This window comes from Nyctereutes procyonoides, unplaced genomic scaffold, assembly GCF_905146905.1.
Source record: "Nyctereutes procyonoides isolate TBG_1078 unplaced genomic scaffold, NYPRO_anot_genome, whole genome shotgun sequence".
NCBI lineage: Eukaryota > Metazoa > Chordata > Mammalia > Carnivora > Canidae > Nyctereutes > Nyctereutes procyonoides.
The window spans coordinates 13203867-13226507 of record NW_026575033.1 but is presented as its reverse complement, the minus strand read 5'-3'; the positions used below and the strand labels follow the sequence as shown (position 1 = coordinate 13226507).

Sequence of the window (22641 nt, the reverse complement as noted above, 5' to 3'; positions counted from 1 at the left end):
AACTCATTTCTACATAATCCACATGCAAGAAAAATAGTATAAATAATATCTCCTACCTATTAAGTTGCTTTACACTTATGTTGACACCAGGACTTGGCACTACCTTTGGTTGCATTTCCTAGCATGTCTGCCTATTCTCTCTGAACCTGACATATTCTCTGGAAGCTCTGACCCTTTATAATTTTATCTCTGTATTCCAGAGCGTAAAAGGAGTCCACAAAGTTTTGTTTTTGTTTTTTGTTTTTTTTTTTTGTTTTGACTAAATGAATAAGGAATTGAAAAACCTCAGACTAGAAGTGATGAAACATAAGTAATATTACAACTAAAATTTACAGTTTGCAAAGCTCTTTCATTATCTGATTTAATATTCAAAATCATGGTATGAGGTAGATATCTCCTATATCTGTTTTACCAATAAGGGAACAGAAGCTCGGAGACATTAAGTAGGCTGCCCAAGAGCACAGCTAATGAAGTCATTTAGTTCGGATTTAAGCCCAGATCTTCCCTAAATTTCATATGCTTTTTACTCTAACCTGCTGTCTCTAGAGGCCTTATACACAAAGAGTAGAAGCTGAAAAGATTTTATCTCATATATTGAATTTTATTCAGGGTGAAATCAGTATTCTATTTTTTAAAAGTTCAGAATATTAATAATGTTTTATGAATGCTCACATTCATTCAGTTTATTAGTTTTTGTAAATATGAAAGAAGAAGAACCAGCAATGTGAGTTTAATATCACAAGAGATTTGGCAGTATTTTATTAACCTGCCCTGCTAGGGTGCCGGCAGTGATGTAAGTACTGCTATTTATCAGCTGGTGCAGATGTACTGAATTACAGCCCAGAGATGTGTAACTTTCGCTTCTAGAGAAGAAGGCTGGGGAGTACAAAGCATTCTATTGTAATCCTAGGAAAATATTTTTAAATATATATTTCCCCTTGGCAATTCCATAATGATTTCCTTTCATGTAATCTCATCGTTAATGGATTTATACCTCGAAGAACCACCAGCGTCCAGGAGGTTGTCAGCAACATGCTGTCCCAAGAACTAAGTGAGTGACAGCTGCCTGCTGCCACCTAGACTTGCAGTTGAAAAGAGCACTCATTTTTTTTTTGCTCAGGATGGTGATGCAGGCAGGATGGGCAAGTGTCATGGTCTCTGTACTGCCAGGAAGCTCCGCAGCCACCAATGAGATCAGAAGTGGCATGATAAACAGTACAAGAAAGCCCATTTGGGCACAGCCCTGAAGGCCAACCCTTTTGGGGAGGCTTCCCATGCAAAAGGAATTGTGCTGGTGAAAAGTAGGGGTTGAAGCAAGCAGCCAAATTCTGCCATCAGGAAGTGTGTCAGGGCCCAGCTGATCAAGAATGGCAAAAAAATCACAGCCCTTGTACCCAAGGATGGTTATTTGAATTCTATTGAGGAAAATGATGAAGTTCTGGTTGCTGAGTTTGGTCGCAAAGGTCATGCTGTCGGTGACACTGCTGGAGTTTAAGATTGTCAGAGTAGCCAGTGTCTCTCTTTTGGCCTTTTACGAAGACAAGAAGGAAAGACCAAGATTGTAAGTTTTGATAGTGGAGACATAACAATAAATATTCATATACCAAAAAATATATATAGAAGAAGAAGAAAGAAAAGGGCAGAGATGGATCCACTTAGTGTGTTCTTATGTTCCTAACTGTCCAAAGTCCATCAAGTGAGAGGCCTTTACACGTCTCTATTATTTCTCCATATCCAACCCTGTCATTATGCCAGGGGAGCATAATGTCAGTGGACCTTACACAAAGGTTCTAGAAAACTGATCCAAGGTAGATCATTTATAATACTTGTCATTTACTAGAAATGGGATGCTATCTGGAGGAAAAACATTAGGAATAGGCTAGTTAGGGCTGAAGATCTGCATTGTCCCCATCCTTAATCTATCTCTTAGAATACCTTTTATTCTGAAGAAACACTTCCTGTCCCATTCATTCCCAGTTTTGAATATTGATGTCTACTTATGACTGGCTGTCCTTTCTGCTATTATGTGCATACTCTAAAAAATAACAAATTACAAAGAAATTGTGACAAATATCCTGAGTAGGAATAGGAAATCCTAAACATGGGTTGGTTGTTTTAGGTTACTCTAGAAAGCTACCCGTCAGTATTTTTTAGGAGCTTTGTTGTTCAGTGTATTTGATTGGAATAATGGTTGAACATGACTATTCTTTCCTGATCTTATCTCCTTTTTGCCCACCATTTGCCTCACTGGCTCAGCCTGTGCTTTGTAAACATAGACATCATGCGAGCTTCTCTCTTCCACCTTCCTTTTACTTGGTCAGGCGTCTCCTTGCAGAGAGCTGACCCATAGCTCTTGCTCTCTCTCTGGCCTCTATTGTGAAGACTCCAACTTACTTCATCCAGCTCTGTGGCTTCCTCCAGGGTCTGATCCATCCCCTGGATGCACAACTCTATAATGTCACTTCACACTCTAAGAGCTCAGAGAGGGAAGAATGAGTATTGGCATCACGGAAGGTGTCATGAAGGGGGCAGGGCTTATACTCATTATAATGGTGAACAGACTCTTCTGTATCAAAACCACCCAGATAGAGCTTGTATGATAAGAAAACTTACTGAATTATTGGAATTCAACACTATGCCTAATACACATCCAGTGATTGTGTAAGTTCAAATTTCTCAACTGAGATCAAGTTTCAGTCTTCAGAAAGCTGTGTTTGTTAGAGACTCACAGAATTAAGTTCTTGGTGAAAGAGCTCACAAGAGACAACATGACCACCATGAGATCCTTGGTGGTTTTACAGACCCCAGAGCTCTGGAGGGGTTCCCAGCACATGTACTGTGGGCAACGATCAGGCAGGTACCATATGGGAGGAAATGGGCAGTCCTACAAGGCAAACATGTTTTACCAAGCCATTTGATTGGAAATTAGAAACAATAAATAAATAAACAGATCACAGGGTCCAGATTTGATGCCTTCAAGAAATGCAAGTATGCGTATTGATGGACACTTTTCTAATATTTAAAATATCAGGCACATCAACTTTATTTATTTATGATTTTATTTATTTATGATTTTATTTATTTATGAGAGACACACGGGGGGGCGGGGCAGAGACAGGCAGAGGGAAAAGCAGGCTCCATGTAGGGAGCCCGACGTAGGACTCAATTCTGGGTCTCCAGGATCAGGCCCTGGACTGAAGGCAGCGCTAAACTGCTGAGCCACCCAGGCTGCCCGCACATCAACTTTAATACAGTCCCCTGCTCTGTTTTCTCTGTGCACTGTTTGTTACTTATGTCTTCAGGAACATTCTGGTAGGAATAATCAAAGGAAAAAATAAAAAACAGCTAATTGGGAAATGGGCTAATTCTAAAGCCACAGTGACGATCATTGTGGAAGGAGATGGCAATGATTTAATTGTTCTTCCTCTGGAGACAATCAGTAGAGTGGGTTTTGCCAAGTGTCCCGAAGCAAATACTACTATAAAGCTCCATGTGGAGTAGGACTATTGTCCCTCCAAATATAGTCCCTTTGTGTTGAAGGCCAAGAAATCCAATGACAGAATGAAACAATGGAAATCTGCCCAGAAATTTTTGTAAAGAGCGATCCTTTTGGTAAAACTGACAAATAAAGAAGCACCACAATTGCTCTTTTACCAGTAATTCTTTAAAATGTTTAATTGTAAATTAAAAATATGTGGTAGTTTGTGACCAAGGAGGTTCACATTTTTATGTGTGCTCCCCAAAGGGTATGGTATCAGAACAGACAGATTAACATAAAATCTGAATTCTAATGCATATCTTAGGCTTTAGTAGATACAGGGTCTAGCTCTAAGATGCAGATGGGGAGAATATATGCCAACCTTTCAATTGGATCCAGAAGCTCTCTCCAAATTATTCATCCACTACATGGCTGATAAGGCCTGCTGGCACATTTCAGTAAAGTTCTGTGCTTTAATATATCATAATACTTACTAAAGAGTATTATCATTGTTGTTACTTGTTTGTCTCCCCCATGTAGTACTTAGCATAGTACATGTTTACTCTGTATAAATTATTCTGCTAATCACAGTGGGGGACACAGAGATGAGACTCCAGCTAACCCTAGTTTTATTCCCAGGCTCATGTGGAACACTCATCTTTAACTCACTGTGAATCATCACTTGTCAATTCTTTGAAGGTTTAGTGACTAGGGTACTCATTAAATGTCTGGTGAAAGAGTAGATAAATGAACCTATCTGGTACTCACAGTCAATCCGCCACCAAAAAGCTTGGGGCTAATAGCTATCAGTGCCCTAATGAAATCCTTTAATCTTTCATGGGCTCTTTTTCTCAGCCAATTATAGTCAGCATCCTTAATATTTAACTGCAGTGTAAGATCCTTGATCTACCAGCTATATTGATCTTATTCACCATTGTATTCTCAGTCTCCAACACATAGTAGATGATCAGTAAATATTTGCTGAATCAAGTTTTTAATGTTTCCTTTTTAGTCTTTGTAGAGGAGATACCAAAAGTAGACAAATGGCTATGATAGAAAACACAGAGTAAAGGAGAAATAAAATATTCAAGGACTCAGTCGTGGTCAAGATCATGTTTTGTTGTAGAGCTACAATACTTTTTATAAATAAAATTTATAAATTTTAATGATATTTTGGGTAGATCTTAAAGATACAGGTAGAATTTCAATTGATGTCCAGGAAAACATTAAGTTTTACTTTAAAAAAAAAAAAAAACAACCTCATTCTTCAAATGTACAGAATTCCTTGATTCAGAGATGTGGAGTTTTTTTAAATATTTTATTTAGGGATCCCTGGGTGGTGCAGCGGTTTGGCGCCTGCCTTTGGCTCAGGGCGCGATCCTGGAGACCCGGGATCGAATCCCATATCGGGCTCCCGGTGCATGGAGCCTGCTTCTCCCTCTGCCTGTGTCTCTGCCTCTCTCTCTCTCTCTCTGTGTGACTATCATAAATAAATAAATTAAAAAAAATTTAAATATTTTATTTATTTACTCATGAGAGACACAGAGAGAGAAAGGCAGAGACATAGGCAGAGGGAGAAGGAGGCTCCATACAGGAAGCCCGATAATGTGACTCAATCCCGTGTCTCCAGGATCACACCCTGGGCTAAAAGCGGCACTAAACCGCTGAGCCAAGCAGGCTGCCCTGGAGTTTTAAAAATATACAGAATTCTGGGGATCCCTGGGTGGCTCAGCTGTTTGGCGCCTGCCTTCGGCCCAGGGCGTGGTCCTGGAGTCCCAGGATCGAATCCCGCATCGGGCTCCCTGCATGGAGCCTGCTTCTCCTCTGCCTGTGTCTCTGCTTCTCTCTATATATATCTCTCATTAATAAATAAATAAAATATTTTAAAAAAAGATTTTATTTATAAAATATATATATATACATATATATATATACAGAATTCTTATCTTTATATCTGCAAGGAAAAGCAAGTATTTTTAATCTGAATTTTTTAATCTCATGAAATCTTGATAAATTGTTTAAAAAATTTTTAAAGGGCAGGGTTTCAGAATTTAATTCTGTGAAATTAATGTAAAGCATTAAAACACATTCCTATAAGAGTTTAAAATATTTTGGTACCAATAATAGGCTTTAGCTCTTTTCTTAAAACTAGAGTCTGTCTTAATAAGATCTTTAAGAAAAATAATTTTACTTTCAGTGAGAAGTAATATTAAAAAAAACTACAAAAGTGACATTCAAAGCAGTGCCTAAAACATTCCCCTAATCACGTAAGATTCCACGGCCCAGAGGAAAGATCAAAAACATCAAAATAAAGGCCCGGTCCTGCATTGTGTCTGCAGATAACAGATTTCACAATCTGGGAAAGCCCAACACAGCCATCTTCCTGGTTGACAAAAAGAGGGGGTCATTATAGAACAGCACCTCTCCAAACTGTAATATGTCACTAATCACCTGCAAATCTATTTAAAATGCAGATTCTGACTAAGTAGGTGGGGGGATTAGTGGGGAGATTCTGCATTTCCAATAAGCTCCCAGGTGTTGCCCATATTGTTGGCTGTTGACCTCACTATGAGTAACAAAGCATTGGAAATCTCTTGAGGCTTTCTGCTGCCTGAGGATCCTAGGTAAGGTTTCCAGGTTTCTAGTATGAAAACTCTGTTATCAGACATAAGCTGGAATGCACTTCAACTACACACACTTCTGGAAGTCTTTCTCAATGAATGTGAACAGCGCTTAGCATTACTTTCCCAGTATGACTTAAAGAAATAATCTTCTCTAGATGTCACTGGCATGCAGTACCTTTATTCCTTAATTTCCCTCTGAAAAGCCTCAGAACATAATAACTTAAATACCAGTAGGTAATATAATGTACCTTGTGTGAATTTAGGATCCTTTAGGGATTTGGCCAGTGATTGTATCACTGCCATTCAAAAATTCAAATAATGACTTCTTGAGCCCTACCATGTACCAAAGATTGTATAATGCAAGGTGTATATCATTATCTTTTATTTTTTAAATGAGGACATTGAGGGTAAGGGTGAGGTCTAGGGCTATCCATCCAGTAAGAGGAGTCAAGATTTGAACCAAAGTCTCGCTGGCTCCCAAGCTGTACTCTTCCTACTATACCCACTGCCTCTTTGAGGGAGGCATAAGACAGAATCAAGGTAGGGATCTGAAGACGTATATGGTGTATTGTGGACTTCAAGAAGTTTCTAAGAAGAGCACTAAGAGATGACACAAAGCAAAGCAGAATGAAGTGCCCAATGACTATAACAGAAAGAAGTTTCAGAGGAATACAGAAGAAGGAGGAGGCCATGTATGCAGGAATGGCCTGGAAAGGCTTCCCACAGAAATAGGCCATTGAGTCAGGTCTTGACTGAGTCCCAGACACCCTGCTTTGCTCTCGTATCAATCTTTCTTTCTTTAATTCTATATGACCATGTTCTCTGCCTGTAGGCACAAGTATAAAACAAGGGCTATAATTCTGAGAACAATTTAAAACTGTGAGCCCCGGTTTTCCAAGAAAAAGAAACTCAAGGTAGAAATTCCAAGAGAAGAATTTGACTGAGAGTAGTAACATTTGATATGTATCAGCAGCTTCGAGTTTTCTTAGGTTAAATCCTGCTCAATAAGCCAAGATGTCACATAGTAAAGTAAAAGGCATACTGCACATCTTTGATTAGAACAGAGTCCAATCTGGAAGAGGAGATTGAGAAGAGAAGATATAGTGTGGGAGAGGGGTTTAAAGTAGCAGTCAGGGCACTGAGTACCCATGCTTCAACCCCACTGAGTGGTCAGGTGCCCTTGTGTGAAGTGCTTTGTTTTCTCAGATGCAGACTGAAAATACCATCCATCCTGTTTGCCTTTCATCCAGCATTCCATTCTACCAAACTAGTTTTTATTCCTATGTGCCAGGTACTGGGCTAAGTTCTGTGATAACAATAATGAGCAACAGGACACAGGGTCCCTGCCTTCATGGGATGTACAAGCTAGGGAAATATTAATCTAATACTCACCCCCTTCCCCCACATCACAATGCAGCTGTAACAGGCTACAAGGGAAATATTACAGAGTGTGTCAAGAGACTGAAAAGAGTCAGGGAAGGGCATCCTGGAGGGAATGGCCATTGAATAGTGGTTGATTATACCAATCTAGGAGTACTTGGTGTTATAGCCCAGGAAGAGGAAATGGAATGTTTACTGCCTTGAGGAAGAAGACACAGAGCAAGAGAAGGGATGTGATTTTTGAGACTGCAAGAGGAAGTAGGGGTAAGACTAAACAGAGCCTTCTATGCCCTTTTAAAGGATTGTTTTAAAGGGTTGTGTTCATTATCAAGTGCAATGATGGGCTTAAACTTATAATTCTAAAATCTTTAAAAATTATAAAATGCTGAACAAATGAAGGGCAATTTCATTATCATCAGAAGTATTGTCTTTCTGGAGTTACACTTAAGAGAATTGCACTAAATATCATTATATTTGAATGATAATTAAGAATATAGCTTAACACAAGTATCTGTTCTACTCAAGGAATCAATGAACAAAGTTGAGCTGTTCACTTGGTCATAAAATGTTCTCCAAAGATAAGTCTAGGCATCTACCTTTTTGGTACACATAATGCTGGTGATTTTATGGAACCATAAACTTTTAGTTTGGAAAGGATTTTCCTCTCTAACCTATGACATTTCTGATATATTTGATGGCACTGAAATTGAAAGCCTCTGGAGATGAGGACCTCTGAGCTATTGAAGACAATCTATATTCTATGTTTGTGCTTTGAACTTGATTCAAAGTTACCTCTTGTGTTTTGAATGGGAACCAACAAGATAAGAATGGGGGAGGGAGACACTAGCCTTACAGTGTGCCAGTCACATACATAATCTAATTCAACCCTCACGAGAGCTTTCTGAGGCCTAACCTCTGTTTTATAGATGAGAAAACAGAGGTGTGGAAAAATGAATGAACTTTTATTTGCCCAACCTCATATAGTTAATAAGTAGCAGAGCCTGACGTTGAATGTGCATTGACTTGACCTCAAAGCCACAGTTCTAGGTGATCTAGAATATACTTTAGAGTCATTTTAAAAATACAGTCTGTCTCTTGAAAATCTGATAAGATCTTATCACCTCTGCTTTAAAGAAGTGAATATATGCACAAATTTTTGTAAACAATTCCAGAATTTATATGGCTCATAGATCATCAAGTTAGTACACCCATGCTATTATGGTCATTGGCTAAACAGGAGCTTCACTGGGACAGAGGTCATTGTTTGTTGAATTCATTGCTGCATTCCCAGCACTGTGAACATTGCCTGGCACAGAGTAGGAGTTCAAAAACTAGTTGCTAAATAAAAGTGATTCCAAATGCCTTGGCCCATTCACCTAATTACTTAGAGCAGGGTAATAAAAATATAGTATGGAGGTGTGGCCTATATGCAAAATTGAGGAGAACCATAGAATGACTTCCCAGGGGACCCAAGGGATCCTAAAAGGGAGTGTCCACATCCAGATCTGAGTCATTATGGGCCAAGTTTGTTTTATTTTGCTTTTGAACTTTAAAATCACTTTCTCTCCACCCCCCACACTCTCAGTAAAAGATAGTGTCTTCGAAAGTTTCTTTTTAAATTAGAATTTGAAATACCCTAGATAAAAACAGCACTTCTGAGTCAATTTTCAGGAAGTATTTGGATAAAAAGTTGTCCAAATGCTTCCTGATCGTCACTGCTATATTATTTAAATGCATTTTGCTCATTGTTGGGAGGCTAGAATTTTAGGATGCTTATATGTATTTCTAAAACTGAAGTAAATATCAACTCTTAGAAAATAGCTGTAGGGACATAGCATGTTATCTATCCTAGGTTTTAAAACCAAGAATAGCTGAGGAGATCCTTTAATATATCTAAAGATTGGGTCTGTGTGGTTGACAGTTCTTAGTGCTCCCAGTAAATCTCCCCTGCAAAGGCAATGTTCAAACATTGGATGGGAAGGGAATGATCATACTTACTTGGACTATATATATATATATATATATATATATATATACATGATAAGGAAAGGGACACTTTAAGCAACTCAATACCTTGCAAAGTAAAGTAAGTGGTAGATCTGGGACATTACTTGGTGTTTTGCAACAGGATAGTAATATGATGGAAGTGCTATCCTGAGAAGCTAAGGGTTCTGTGGTGTTCAGGTGGTGCTCAGGCAGGCAAGAGGAGACACAGAGACACAAGCAGGACTGTCAGAGTCTCCCAGGCAAGAAGGCTGGTCCCTACATGGTAGAGACAGTAATGAAACAGTAATGCAAGAAGGAATGGATGTGAGAGGTATTTTGAAAAAGGAATCCATAGACCTCTATCTTTCTTTCTCTCCTTTTCTCTTTCTTATTGTGAACACTAATAGTGCCTAATATTGTGTTAGGTACTAAAGAAGTTCAAGCTATGTTGGACAATATCTATCATTTTTTGTGCAGATTTTTCTCCTCTCTGTCTTTCATCTGCAAGACAGAAATGCAGTTGGAAATAAGCTGAGGTTGAGGTCCTTCTCCATACTTCCCGACATGAATCACTGGTTAGGTCTGAGCTCCTCATTATATGAGAAATATAATTAGTCATATGATAGAATATTTGGAAAATGGAAATTTAAAATATTTCACCCATAATTCCACCATCCTAAATATGGACATAATTATATTTTTGGTGTGTTTTCTTCTAATCTTTTTTACTATGCATCAAATTTTTATTTACTTTTTTACTTACAAAATGTAATTGCATTTTACAATTACAACAATTACCTTTTGTGCCCTACATTTTCCAATTGAAACAATACACTGGTTGCAACAATAAATACACTGGTTGATCAGCAAGATACTATGGGACTGGATTTTCTAAGGTAATCCACATTGAGAAAGAAACCAAGGCCAAGGCAAGGCTAGTCTTCAAGACCCCCAAAGGCAGAGAATGAGAGAGGGTATTTTAGATTCATCAAAGACCAAGAGTAGTTTTTGGTGTGTTCTATTCTTATATGCAGCAAACACATTTTTGATATTTTGTATTTTCCTGTGATTGATTAGTGTTGAGTCATCTTGGTGGAGCAGCATAAAGAGAAGGTAATCACGCCCAGTTATCTGTGGTGTATTTGGTCTGTTTAAACAGGTCTGTGTCCTAAGAGACAGTGTGATTATGATGATACTCTCAGAGGCTGGCCAGAGGCCACTGCGTGCTTCAGTAAACATCAAGTTCTAAAGAAATAATAACATGAGAAATCTTAGGACAGTCTCTGTATATTTATACACACATTCTAGAACAGAAAGGAACTCCCCCAGAAAGTCTCTATGAAACAGGTATAATAGCCAAGCAATACTTTTTTCTTCCTTCAATTCAAAGGAGCACCAGGATAAAGAATCTTTAAGGGAAGCTACAATGGGTATAGGTTTGGAAACCTGCTTCATCTTTAGAAGTAGCATTGTACTGATTTTGAAAGCGAATTAGACAAAGGAGAGTTTGTTGCACAGTGTCGGAGTACCATTTGATGAGCAGATTCAGAACTATTGACATATATTGTCACTGTGAACCCTTCTGGCAGACTCCTCTTCCTTCTGCCCAAGCCTGTAACTCTTGAGTTCAGTTTACCCTCTTAGTTCTTTACCATTATTTACTGTAATCCTTCTAAAAGGACGATGACCTCCAGGAAATAGCTTTAGCTGAAAAATACTCCCCCTCTTTAGAGTTTTGGTGGAAAAAGGGGAGAATGAATCATGAGGAACATCTGGGGGAGGAGTGTGTCCTCCCAAGTTGAGTTTTAGAATCTGAGAGGTCTCTATAACATGGTGATTTGAAATACTAAGTCTTCTTGTTAATTAAAGAAGGGAGCATGACAGGAAAATATTGATGTAGTTTTTTCTTTTTTTAAAGATTGTATTTATTTATTCATGAGACACACACACACACACAGAGAGAGAGAGAGGCAGAGACACAGGCAGAGGGAGAAGCAGACTCCATGCAGGGACTTGACTCTGGGTCTCCAGAATCACACCCTGGGCCGAAGGCTGTGCTAAACCGCTGAGCCACCCAGGCTGCCCTGTAGTTTTTTCTATTTCATGAACACTTTTTTTCTTGATGTTTTCTTCACCTTCTTCTCACCCAGATATGTATCCCTCTAGGTCCAGCAGTATTTATCCTGCTGTGTAGAATGAATTTGGTCCTGTTCTGATCCAGCTGCTCTCTCCCACAGGCACCTCTGCACATCTCTGTTGTAGCACCTGTAATGCAGTCCAGTTGTAACAGTCCTCAGCTTTAGCCATGATGAATCATAGTGCGGAGAAGTGGGACAGTGTCATAGTCATCTTTGTACCACTGGTGCCTAGCACTGTACCTGGCATGAAGTATGCACTAGAAATATTTGACTAGGAAAGGGTGAAAGATACTATAACATGAGTTAATTAGTGGCCTTGTCTCTATTTATGAGATGCAAGATGCTCACAAAAAAAACTTATTTTCATTACACCAGATTCACCTTTGGTTACATCATTCCTCCTGACCCGAAAGAGGAATCTCCCCTTGTTGCTCAGCCACAAACCCTGAAATTTATCTTTCCCATTGCCTTAAATTCCCATTGATACTGATATCTAGGGCTCTAGAAGGCTGTCTTGCTAACTTCTCAACCTTAGGGCTTCTCTCTTTATAGGACATGTTTTTTTTTTTATTTTTTTTAATTTTTTATTTATTTATGATAGTCACAGAGAGAGAGAGAGGCAGAGACACAGGCAGAGGGAGAAGCAGGCTCCATGCACCGGGAGCCCGACGTGGGATTCGATCCCGGGTCTCCAGGATCACGCCCTGGGCCAAAGGCAGGCGCCAAACCCCTGCGCCACCCAGGGATCCCTATAGGACGTGTTTTAATGCATCGTTATTACCACTTGTCATTCTTTAAAGTATAGATTGCTGGTCTTCTTAGGAATAAAGAGGGAAAGCATTCTATCATATTCTCAGTGTACTGAGCTGAATTTGGTTTAAATATATAAGAACTGCAATAGCATTATTAATCCCACACCCTTCTCTGTCCACAGTTTGTGGGTCATGGTTATTTACGAATTTTACTTCATGCCCAACTGCTGCATGACGCCAGATGCGAAGCAATTATGTAAAAAATAGAGTTGATTCCAGAACAACAGGTCAGCATACAATCTAAATAGTGGTGTGCCTTTCATTGGGCCATCTCAAATATTTACAAAACAGATAATATGGAGAATCAATAAAGGGTTTGCCAAAGGACTTATCATAGGATTTCTCTAATGAGTAAGCTTTCTTTTTATATTCAAAATATAATTTGAGTCAACATCAAAAAAATATATTCACTTGTTTAAGATGGGGAAAGAGTTTATATAATCTAACCTGATGAAAATGAGGATAAATTTCTAAGTGCAGACAAATCCCCCCCAAGAGATTCAAAGATCTCCTCTAGTAATTGAAACAATACTTAAAAAAAGAAAGAAAAGCAACACCAAAAATGAACAATTACCTTTATTTTCAAGTAGGGCAAAAATACACAGGTTCTAGAAAATATCATATAGTAAATTAATTAAAATCTCCGGTAAAATTATTGCAAAAATTATTAAAAGGTATTTATGAGTGTGAAGAAAAAGAGGTAGTTGATAACCTAATTACAGGATAGGCCCATGAAAAACAACTAGCCCCTTTGTTGTTTATCTTTTAATTGAAGACACAGCAGGCATGCTTATAAAGTTTGAAGCTGATTCGGAGCTAAGGAAGATAGCTTTTTTTGTTGTTTTGTTTTTTTGTTTTTAAATGTCTTTCAGCCTCTCTCTGTGGAACAAAGATTGCTCATCCCTCCAGGCTCCCTAATTTTCGTAGAAACCTTAAATTGATCTTGTTTTATTGGTCAAAGCATATACTTTTGCCACTAACCAAAAAAGTGAAATATGTACATTTAAGATTTTTTCTGGAGAATAAAACGTTAAATTATCTATGGTCTAGTTCTTGTCCAATCCAAATGTTGTAGTAACAACAACAGCAACATTTATGGTCATTGCCTAAAAAATATGCATCCATTCCTCTAGACATTGTAGACATTCTAGATCTTTGGAGAAAATCAGATGATCATTTGTTCAAATATTTATTTAATCCTTTATTAACCCAGCTGCTCTTGATTTCATACTGTTTCTCAGGCCTTGAGTATGGAATGTAAATGAAACAGACACAGTCCAGACATGACAATCTACTGGGGGAAAGGCAATGCGTTTTTCAGTGAACAAATAAATAGGTGATTATAAATTTAGAAAGGTGCTATAGAGACAACAAATGGAATGTTGCTTCTTCTCAGGTATAAAGTGAACAGGGATGGCCTGCCTGAGGATATATCAATTAAATTGATACTTGAAAGCTGAAAAGAAACCAACAATGGGAAGGAGTGCATGAAAAGCATCTAGTCTAAGGAGTAGCATGTGCAGAAAGAAGACTCAGATAGCAAAGTGGGGGAAGCTAGGTGATGAGGTGGAAGTGGTAAGCAGGGAATAGATGGTACAGGACCTTGTGGGCCAAGTTAGGAGTTTAGATTTTGTCCTAGGTGCAAGGTGCAACGGAAAACTTTTTAAGTATTTTAAGCAGAGAAGTGATATTTAATTCATAGTTTAGATCTCAGTGAATAGCATACTTAAATTATGTGTTTTGGAGGCCCTCAAAGAAATTGCTTTTCCTAAATAGTGCTTTCTTTTTGTAGTGTTACTGGCATTGAAGGGTGCAGATCAGAAACCATGAACTCAGGCTTGTTACCATGTCCAGTATCATTCAATATGCTGATTTTTTATGAGGACCTCAGAAAAGTTTTCTTGGGGGTCTTACTATCAATTGACCTGTGTTTATCTTGAATAACTGTTTTGTTTTTATCTTGTGGGTATTAAATTTTATAACTGATCTTTTATCCCTTTTGCTTTGTCACATAAGAATCTTTTTTTAAGATTTATTTTTTTATTTGAGAACATAAGCAGGGAGAGGGATACAGAGCCCAACGTACGACTTCATCTCATGACCCTGAGATCATGACTTGATCTGAAACCGAGAGTCATACACTTAAATCGACTGTACCATGAAGGCACCCCTCACATATGGGAATCTTAAGTCATGTTTTCAGCCATCTCCCACAAATATATAGGGTTGTATTGATTATATTTCTGTAAACTGATTTTAGCCTTGGCTATATTATTTTCCTGCAATCTTTTACCTTTTTCCAAACTCACTTACCTGTTCGTTTTATACTTTAAAAACATAGGTATTTTTCTCAGTTACCTCAAAGAACAAAGCAGAATTAAATAAAAAAAATCAGGAATTGAAAATATCTCAATAATTCCAATAAGTTGAAAGACCTTTTCTTTTATTTTTTATTTATTTATTTATTTTTTTTAGTTTGGACGGTCATTTATCAGTTACAGAATAGAGAACATTCATTTAACAGCAGGTTTTATGAAGACACATAAATATCACATGGCTTAAGCATTTAGGTTGACTGTAAAACAGAATGAAGAAATAGAGATAGTTTGCTACATAAGGCTGAACATTTGGTGTAATGGTGAGTTTCTTTTCTAGCTTCCCTGGCAGACTCTTCCTTGAGGTCAAGGACCATATCGTATTCACCTTTGTATCTTCCATACTTACTACAGTGCTGTATAAGCATTCAGCTCATGCTGAATTAATGATTGAGTAAATATAGATTAAAAAAATCAAACCTCCTCTATGTGAGACTGGATCAGCAAAAATATAATGTCCCGAATGCAGGAGGTATGCACATTTTCTACCATATACTACTGTACTTGGCCATGTCTAGGGCTCTAAGTTTAGGGTAGGAGCCATATTCTTAAAAGGATACTAAAAGACTGGACCAGATCCAAAAGATAGCAATTGGCTGTCTGAAGTTGTGAATGGTTTGATGTAAAGGAATGTTCAGCCTACAAAAAAAAAAAAAAAAAAAAAAAGGGTTCTTATAAGAAACAGTTTCGCTCTCTACAAACATCTAAAGGACAAGCATATGGAGGAAGGAATAGATTTGTTCTATTTAATTCCAAATGACAGAATTAGAGTCAGTGGATGGGTATTATAAGGAAAAACTTTCTTAAATAGTTTGTGGTCTTTGTGAGATACAACAATTAATATATGTGGGTAGAGTGTTACTTAATTGATTTGTATAGCAGTTGAGTGGTTGAGTTAGAAGATGTTTAATATCCTTTCCGAGATGTAAAAACTTTATGCCAATAGGAGTTACAATGAATAAGTGGATTCCATATTAGCATGTTAACAAGCTAATCTGATTAATTGGCCACATAATGACTATTTACAGGTATTAACATGACGGTTAATCCTAAATATTTTTGCATTCATCATGAAAATATTTCTAAAGGCAATAGGTTTTGACATGGTGTAAGAAGGAGAAATCACACAGTTCTAGATCTTTGAAACAACTTAGCAAAATGAAAGAGTTTTGGTTTGGCTGGAATGGTGGGTGTAGGCAATGAGCCCAGGACAAGTCAGACCAGATTGCTTGCCATATGAACTGGGGTTGACGGTTGGGTCCCCAGGGGATGGCATGAGGGCAGTGCATGTACTCTTGGAGGCCCATAGAGGTGAAGTTAATCAAAGACAGTAGGGAGGATTGAGAGACAAAATAAAGCAAATCTGTTACCACCCACAAGTCCAGCAGCAGGAGCTGGATTCTAAATGATCTAGAGCTGGCAAAGCTGAATCAAAAGAGAATCCACTCTGAAACTTATCATGGAGGCTCCTGGTCATGTTAGTATTGCTGGCTTGCCTGCATTGGTCATTGGACACGTAATGAATGCATATTGGGAAGGCTTATTGGCGCAAAGTTGGGCACATACTCCACAAATCAATTGGTGGAAATCCGTAAAGTGAGCTTCAGAACCTACAGGAAGGCTTTGCCATTAGCACAAAACTTTTGGATTCAAGTAATTTCAAAAGCAGCTCTCCAAATCAGTACTGCTTTTTCCCTCCTACCATTTATATCTCAAACATTTTCCTGCTTGGCAGAGCTACCTTGGCTCCCTCTGAACAGGCTGACGAAGAGGCTGGAATGTCTGTAAAGGAGTAGAAGAAACAGTAGATAGATGAAAGCACCAGGAGCCATTCCTGGCTTCTGTAAAAGTGCACCTAGCTTTCTGCTACATATACACAAGATTCCACTGAGCGCTACTCTGGGATCATCTATCAAAAGACTTGATAGCAAATGTTTTGTTTAGAGGTCAGGTTTCAGAGTTTTGACTGTATTTGGAATGTTTGCATTGGGAAGAAATTCCTGGGAAAAGGTAAAACAATATGCAGAATTAGCCTTAAGGGTAAACAGAAAGCAGAGAACAAATAGCTTAACCTGCTAAAGGAGTTGGTAAACAAAAAGATAGTTTAGCTGCTTCTGCACTTTAAGCTTGGGGTGGGAGTGGGTGGGTCTCCAGTTCTGAGCCCTGGGTTACTCCTAAGAGGGTCCATGGTTCTCATTGGCCAATTAAAGGTTCTGGGTTGTGCTAGCTTGCTCTCTAGACCCTGTATCTCAACCACTACAAGAACTTAGCCATCCCATACCTAATGCAGTTGACTTTGAACAACAATAGGGTTAGGGGCACTTACCCTATGCAATCTGCCTATGACTTGGCTCCCCAAAAACTTAACTACTAATAACCTACTTGACCAAAAGCTTTACCAGTAATATAAAGTCAACACATATTTTGTATGTTATATGTATTATATACTGTATTCTTACAATAACACATAACTTTTTTGTGATTTTTTTCAGTATTTCTAAGCTGTGTGGTTTGTCTGCAAGTTTTTAAAAATGTTGCCAGTCTCCAAAAATTTTTCCGATATATTTAATTGAAAAATATCTGCATGGAAGTAGACTCACATGAGTAAATCTGTGGTATATAAGGGCCAATTGTATTTTCATTTAAGTATTCCAGTATCACATGCAATTAAACAAAATTAAGATGATTTTCAATATATCCTTCTAAAATGTTTTCATCTCTCCAGTTTCCCCCGCATGCTCTCAGTGCCTCAGTCTGCCCTTCTCTGTTTCTCTTATATGATAGTGGAAAGAGTTTAAATATCATCCTCTTGAAGATAAACAGTGGCTTTCCACTTGGTTGTTTTATGACTTAGAACATCTCTTCACCTCTGGGAGTTATAGTTTCCTGTTCTGTAATATAGGATACCACAGAGGTTTGCTGTGGACATTAATTAAAGACATGCCTGGCATGTAGAGGGTGCTCATCACTATTGGTCCCTCTCACCTACCCTTTCCCTCCTTTTTTTTTTTAAGATTTATTTATTATTTTTTTTTAAGAGAGAGAGAGAGAGAGAGAGAGAGAGAGAGAGAGAGAGAGAGAGAGAGATTGAGGAGGCAGAGGGAGAAAGAGTCCCAAGCAGGGATTCTCTCCATGCTGAGCATGGAGCTCAAGGTGGGGCTTGATCCAGGACCCAGAGATCATGACCTGAACTGAAATTGAGTTGGATGCGTACCCCTCCACCATCCCTGTTAATTGCTCTCTTTGGGTTCCAAATAATTCATCTGTTTATCCCATCCCTGAAATAAACTGAATGAGGATTGCTCTTGACCAAAGTAGGAAAGAGGAAAAGAGGTGAAAACTAAAAATTAGTGCCATCCATTTTCCTCATTTTTAAAGAAATTGGAAAGGAAGGAATCCTACATCAGTCTTGAAAGATACAGTTGGGTTTTCAGCACTTTCTCTCTCTTCCCTGATTTCTTTGGCCCTCACTTACTCACCAGAGAAAATGAAGAGTTCTCTCAATGAGATGCCTGGAGGACCTTTTCAGCCCAAGGAAGATTATCAGCAGGTTCTTGCTTCTACGTTTACAACAAACGGAACTGCCCACCCAGTGGTTATTATTTGATCGCTAGGACCAAATAATGAAGAAACATTCATTAAAAGGTGTGGGTTTCATAGCAATACATTAGCATAACACAAGGCACTAATGGTGCTAATAAGAAAGCAGTGTTACTTAATCTGCTTTAAATATGGTATTTTGGGCATTTGAAATGGCGAAAACATGGTGAGCAGTTGCATAGATTTATAGCTACTACTTGAACCATAAAATAAAACTTAGAAATGCTGCTACATAATCCTTCATAGATCCCTTTATTAAAACTTAGACTGATTTTTAGAAAAATTAGGCTTTATTCTAAATTGTCTTGCTTTTAATCAGTGAATAGAAATTTCCTTTGTTTTTTTATTACCCATCTCTTATGAAATACTGTGTTTTATGTTGTTGCATCTCTTTACATATATCAGAGCATACATATTTATGATCTTGATGTTTTCAGCTCAGGACTTTGAATGCAAAAGGGAGACATTGTGATTTTTTTTTTTAATACTAAACTGACCATGATACACTGCAGTGCTTCTCAGAAAGAATCATTCCATTTATTTTTAAAATGTAGCCAAGTCAATAATGAACTACCCGGTTGGCATTGGGAATGGCCAGTCTTTAAGTGTGATTCATGGCTATAAAACGACTAGATATTATTTCCTGCTTTTTCTTTCACTTTGCTTGGCTTTGGAACATATCCCAAGTTCTTCACGGAAGAACTCCTTCCATTCCCTCCCAGTGGAAAAGTGAGAAATGCCAGGTGTCTGGCTTGAACACATGTTTATTTAATGGCAGGGATGTCCCTAATGCTGGACTATCAAAACAAAAGCTGGCACACCAAGTAGCTGACATTAGCATCTCCATTAGATGGTAACCAGTGCTGAATCTGAGCATGGAATGGACCTTACGGGTATCTAATATTGAAGTGTCACGGTAAAACTGTCTACTATAGCCTGTACTTTTAGTATACCAGAGTCACTAGATCTTAGGTCCCTTTCACCTTCCACAAAAGATGCCCTGAAACAGCAAAACTCTGATGAAACTCTAAATTAGAATGGAAAGAGAACAAAATAATCCAGTGAGATCTTTCTTTCCTTTTCTACTGTGATGCTATTGAAAACCTAACACTTGGCTACTCTTGCAGTTATCAGAAAAGGCTCACAATGGCCATGAGAGAGAGTATATTCTATTGTAGACTATTCATTTACATAGTGAGATAGTTATGGGAGATGGTCAGAATAGGACCAGCAAAAGTTCCCACAGGGAAAAGTGTTAGGGTTGACCACCGTTAGCCACAGTAACCAGATTTGGAGTCCTAGTTTATGTCCTGTTAAGCTTTTAATCAAGAGTTTTTTTATCAGGAGGACTATAAATCACAGGCCAGACTATGTTGCAGTTTGAGTTAGCCAAATGTAAGAACAGCTTGGCCATATGCTTCTTTTTCAAAGAACTTTATTCATTTAGCCCCAGGCTCAGAATTCAATAATGTTTCCTATGGACTTTTTCTCTTCACATCAAATAATATTAAAGAGGAAAAATAGGGGGAACAATTCTAATCACTCTCATATGTATACTCGGATATGGCCAAATTGAATTCTTCAGTTTCCTTGAACACATATTCTGGTTCCGGATCTCCACACGTGTGGGCATAGACTTTCCTCCAAAGCCCTCCTCAGCCTCTACTTGTCTGAAACCCACCCATTGTTTTTTAAAGCCCCACCTGAATCTCTTCTCTGTGTGTCCTGCTGTGATCACCTCAGTCAAAAGTAATATTACTTCTCCAACATTGTCTTTGTGTCTTTTTAAAAAAATATTTCATTTATTTATTCATGAGACACACAGAGAGAGAGAGAGAGGCAGAGAGAAGCAGACTCCTCCAGGGAGCCCGATGTAGGACTCCATCCCAGGACTCACGCCCTGAGTGGAAGGCAGATGCTCAACCACTGAGCCACCTGGGTGTCCCTCATTGTGTCTTTCTTTCTTTTTTTTTTTTTTTAAGATTTTATTTATTTATTCATGAGACACACACACACACACACACACACACACACAGAGAGAGACAGAGAGAAAGAGAGAGAGAGACAGGCAGAGGGAGAAGCAGGCTTCATGCAGGGAGCCCGATGCGGGACTTGATCCCAGGCTTCCAGGATCACGCCCTGGGCTGAAGGCAGGCGCTAAACTGCTGAGCCACCCAGGGATCCCTCATTGTGTCTTTCTTGAGATAACTTTTACATAAGGTCTGTGAAAGCCTTGAGCTTTTGTATGACCTATAACCTCTACTTATCTTAGCAGCCGGGCAACAATACCTTTGCATAAATCCAAATCTTTACAGTGATTCATGGCGGTGTCTTAAATGAGGCAGGTACTTCATAACCAATTTTGTTTCTTGGTGATTAAAAACTGGGGAAGTAGAAAGATTACAGGGGAACAGATACTTATCAGTCTGCCTTGCTGATGCCCTTTGCCGGTCCCAGGCATCCCTAAGAGCTCTCAGCTTCCCACCGCAGAAGGTCAGGAATCCGTGTTTTCACTCAGGGTGTCAAAGCACTTGAAAGTTTATTTTTCGCTGGAAGAGCTTTATTTGATTCATTTCTTCGTAATGAAGGGCGGTAACATACTCAGCTGTTTGTGCTCCTTTGAAGTAGTTTTTCGTGTCAGACGGCTATCACGCCCCAACCGCCTCCCCCCCGCCCCCACCCCACCCCCCCTTTTTTTGACCTGGCTGCAGCTGCCTTGGAGAAAGCGAAGGTGCTTTCTCTAACTTTTTGACAACCTAAAAGGAAATCTCTACACTCAGGCCTTGTTTTTCTTCCGTCGCCTTTTCTTCTACCCTTGTCTTTTTCACTCTTTTAGGGAGTGCTGCTGCTCGGCGCTCACCCAGCTCGAGGCGCGGGGCGGAGGCTGGCGTTGCCTTGGGCACCCGCACCGAGGTGGCGGCTCCGCGGGGCTGGGGCTCGGGGCTCGGGCCGGCGGGGTCCGCTGCCTTCTCCTCGCTCCCCTCATTGGCTGCCCGCCGTCACGCGGAGGCCGGGGGTGGAATTCCGAGTTGTGGCTCTTGGCACTCCTTTTTCTTTTTAAAAAGCCTGCTCTGTAGAGCCCTGCTGGGCTTGGTGCCTTGCTCCCTGAGCCCGGAGACAGAAGCAGCCACAGGGCAGACTGGGGTGGCAAAGAGGAAAATCCGCCGAGATGTTGCGCCAGGGGCCCAGGACCCCAGCCTCAGGCTGCTACTATCTGAACCCCTTGACAGCCGAGGGCCAGGAGATGTACTTGCGATTCGATCAGACTACAAGACGCTCTCCTTACAGGATGAGCCGGATCCTGGCACGCCAGCAGCTAGTGACTAAGATTCAACAAGGTGAGTGGCCGGTAGTGGAAGGCTGTGGCTGATTCTGATTTTTATCTCTATTTCATGCTGACCCGGTGTTTCACGTTGTCGTTTTCACTTGGCAATAACATGGATTTTTCTCCGCCACGCTGCTTGTGACTTGTAGAAAGAACTTCAGGCAGCAGTTTGCAGCAAACAGTGACAGCGCCTACCTGCTAGCAACTCAACATAAAGCGCCCAGGAAACTTCTCGGTGGGACGGTGTCTCATCTATTTCCGAAATGTGTGTGTGTCGACACAGTGAATGAGACAGGTTCGCTCAGTGTGTGTTTTAGGAGCTTTTCTGCAGGTTCCTCACACTCTGTCATATTTAAAACTTGAGCATTTGTTTATTTAATTGAGGGTGTGGGAAGGGAGGAAGGGACTGATTTGCTCCCTGCCCAGATTCTTTGAACACTCTTAGTGACAAGGGAAAGTTAGAATTCTCTTCTTAAGGCCGTGGAGCTGACAACCAGAAGCACATCTTCTATTTGTATGTTTGTCAGTAATTGCCTCTGATCTGTTGATACTGTTTTTCTGGTAAAGGATAAAGTTGTCTGTTAACTTCAAAACAAAGCTTGTGACCTGTGCTTATGAAGTACCACCAGCTTCTTGAAGCAGAGAACAGGGTATTGATTATAAGCTGCTAGATATTCCTTCTTATCCTATGCAAAAAAATTAATAAATAAAAGTAAGATAGATCAACAGTCCAGACATCACTAAAACTCATCATTCTTCAAAAATAGTTAAAACATGCTCCTTATCTTAGAGTAGGTCTGTAGAAGCTCAAAAATGAACATTCCTAGGAAGCCCCTAACTGGTGCTCAGTTAAAAGACATGCACGTGATACCCACATGATCACAATAAGTTTACAAAGTTTATGATCATTCCCCACTCCTGAA

General features: G+C 39.3%; 1 protein-coding gene and 1 pseudogene across 5 annotated transcripts in view; both read left to right on the top strand.

Annotated features, from left to right (window-relative positions):
• The window catches only part of STARD13 (StAR related lipid transfer domain containing 13), a 514559-nt gene that overhangs the window by 312037 nt on the left and 179881 nt on the right, over window positions 1-22641 (top strand). Inside the window, exon 1 of one of the 5 annotated variants that reach the window (XM_055317217.1) lies at window positions 21391-21731. The exons of the other annotated variants lie outside the window; for them this stretch is intronic. Coding sequence (XP_055173192.1) covers window positions 21563-21731 — 169 coding nt within the window. The 5' untranslated portion in view covers window positions 21391-21562. Of the gene's footprint in view, window positions 1-21390; window positions 21732-22641 lie in introns of those variants that run through there. 5 annotated transcript variants of the gene reach the window in all.
• Window positions 1139-21470, top strand: LOC129504480 (40S ribosomal protein S23-like; annotated as a pseudogene).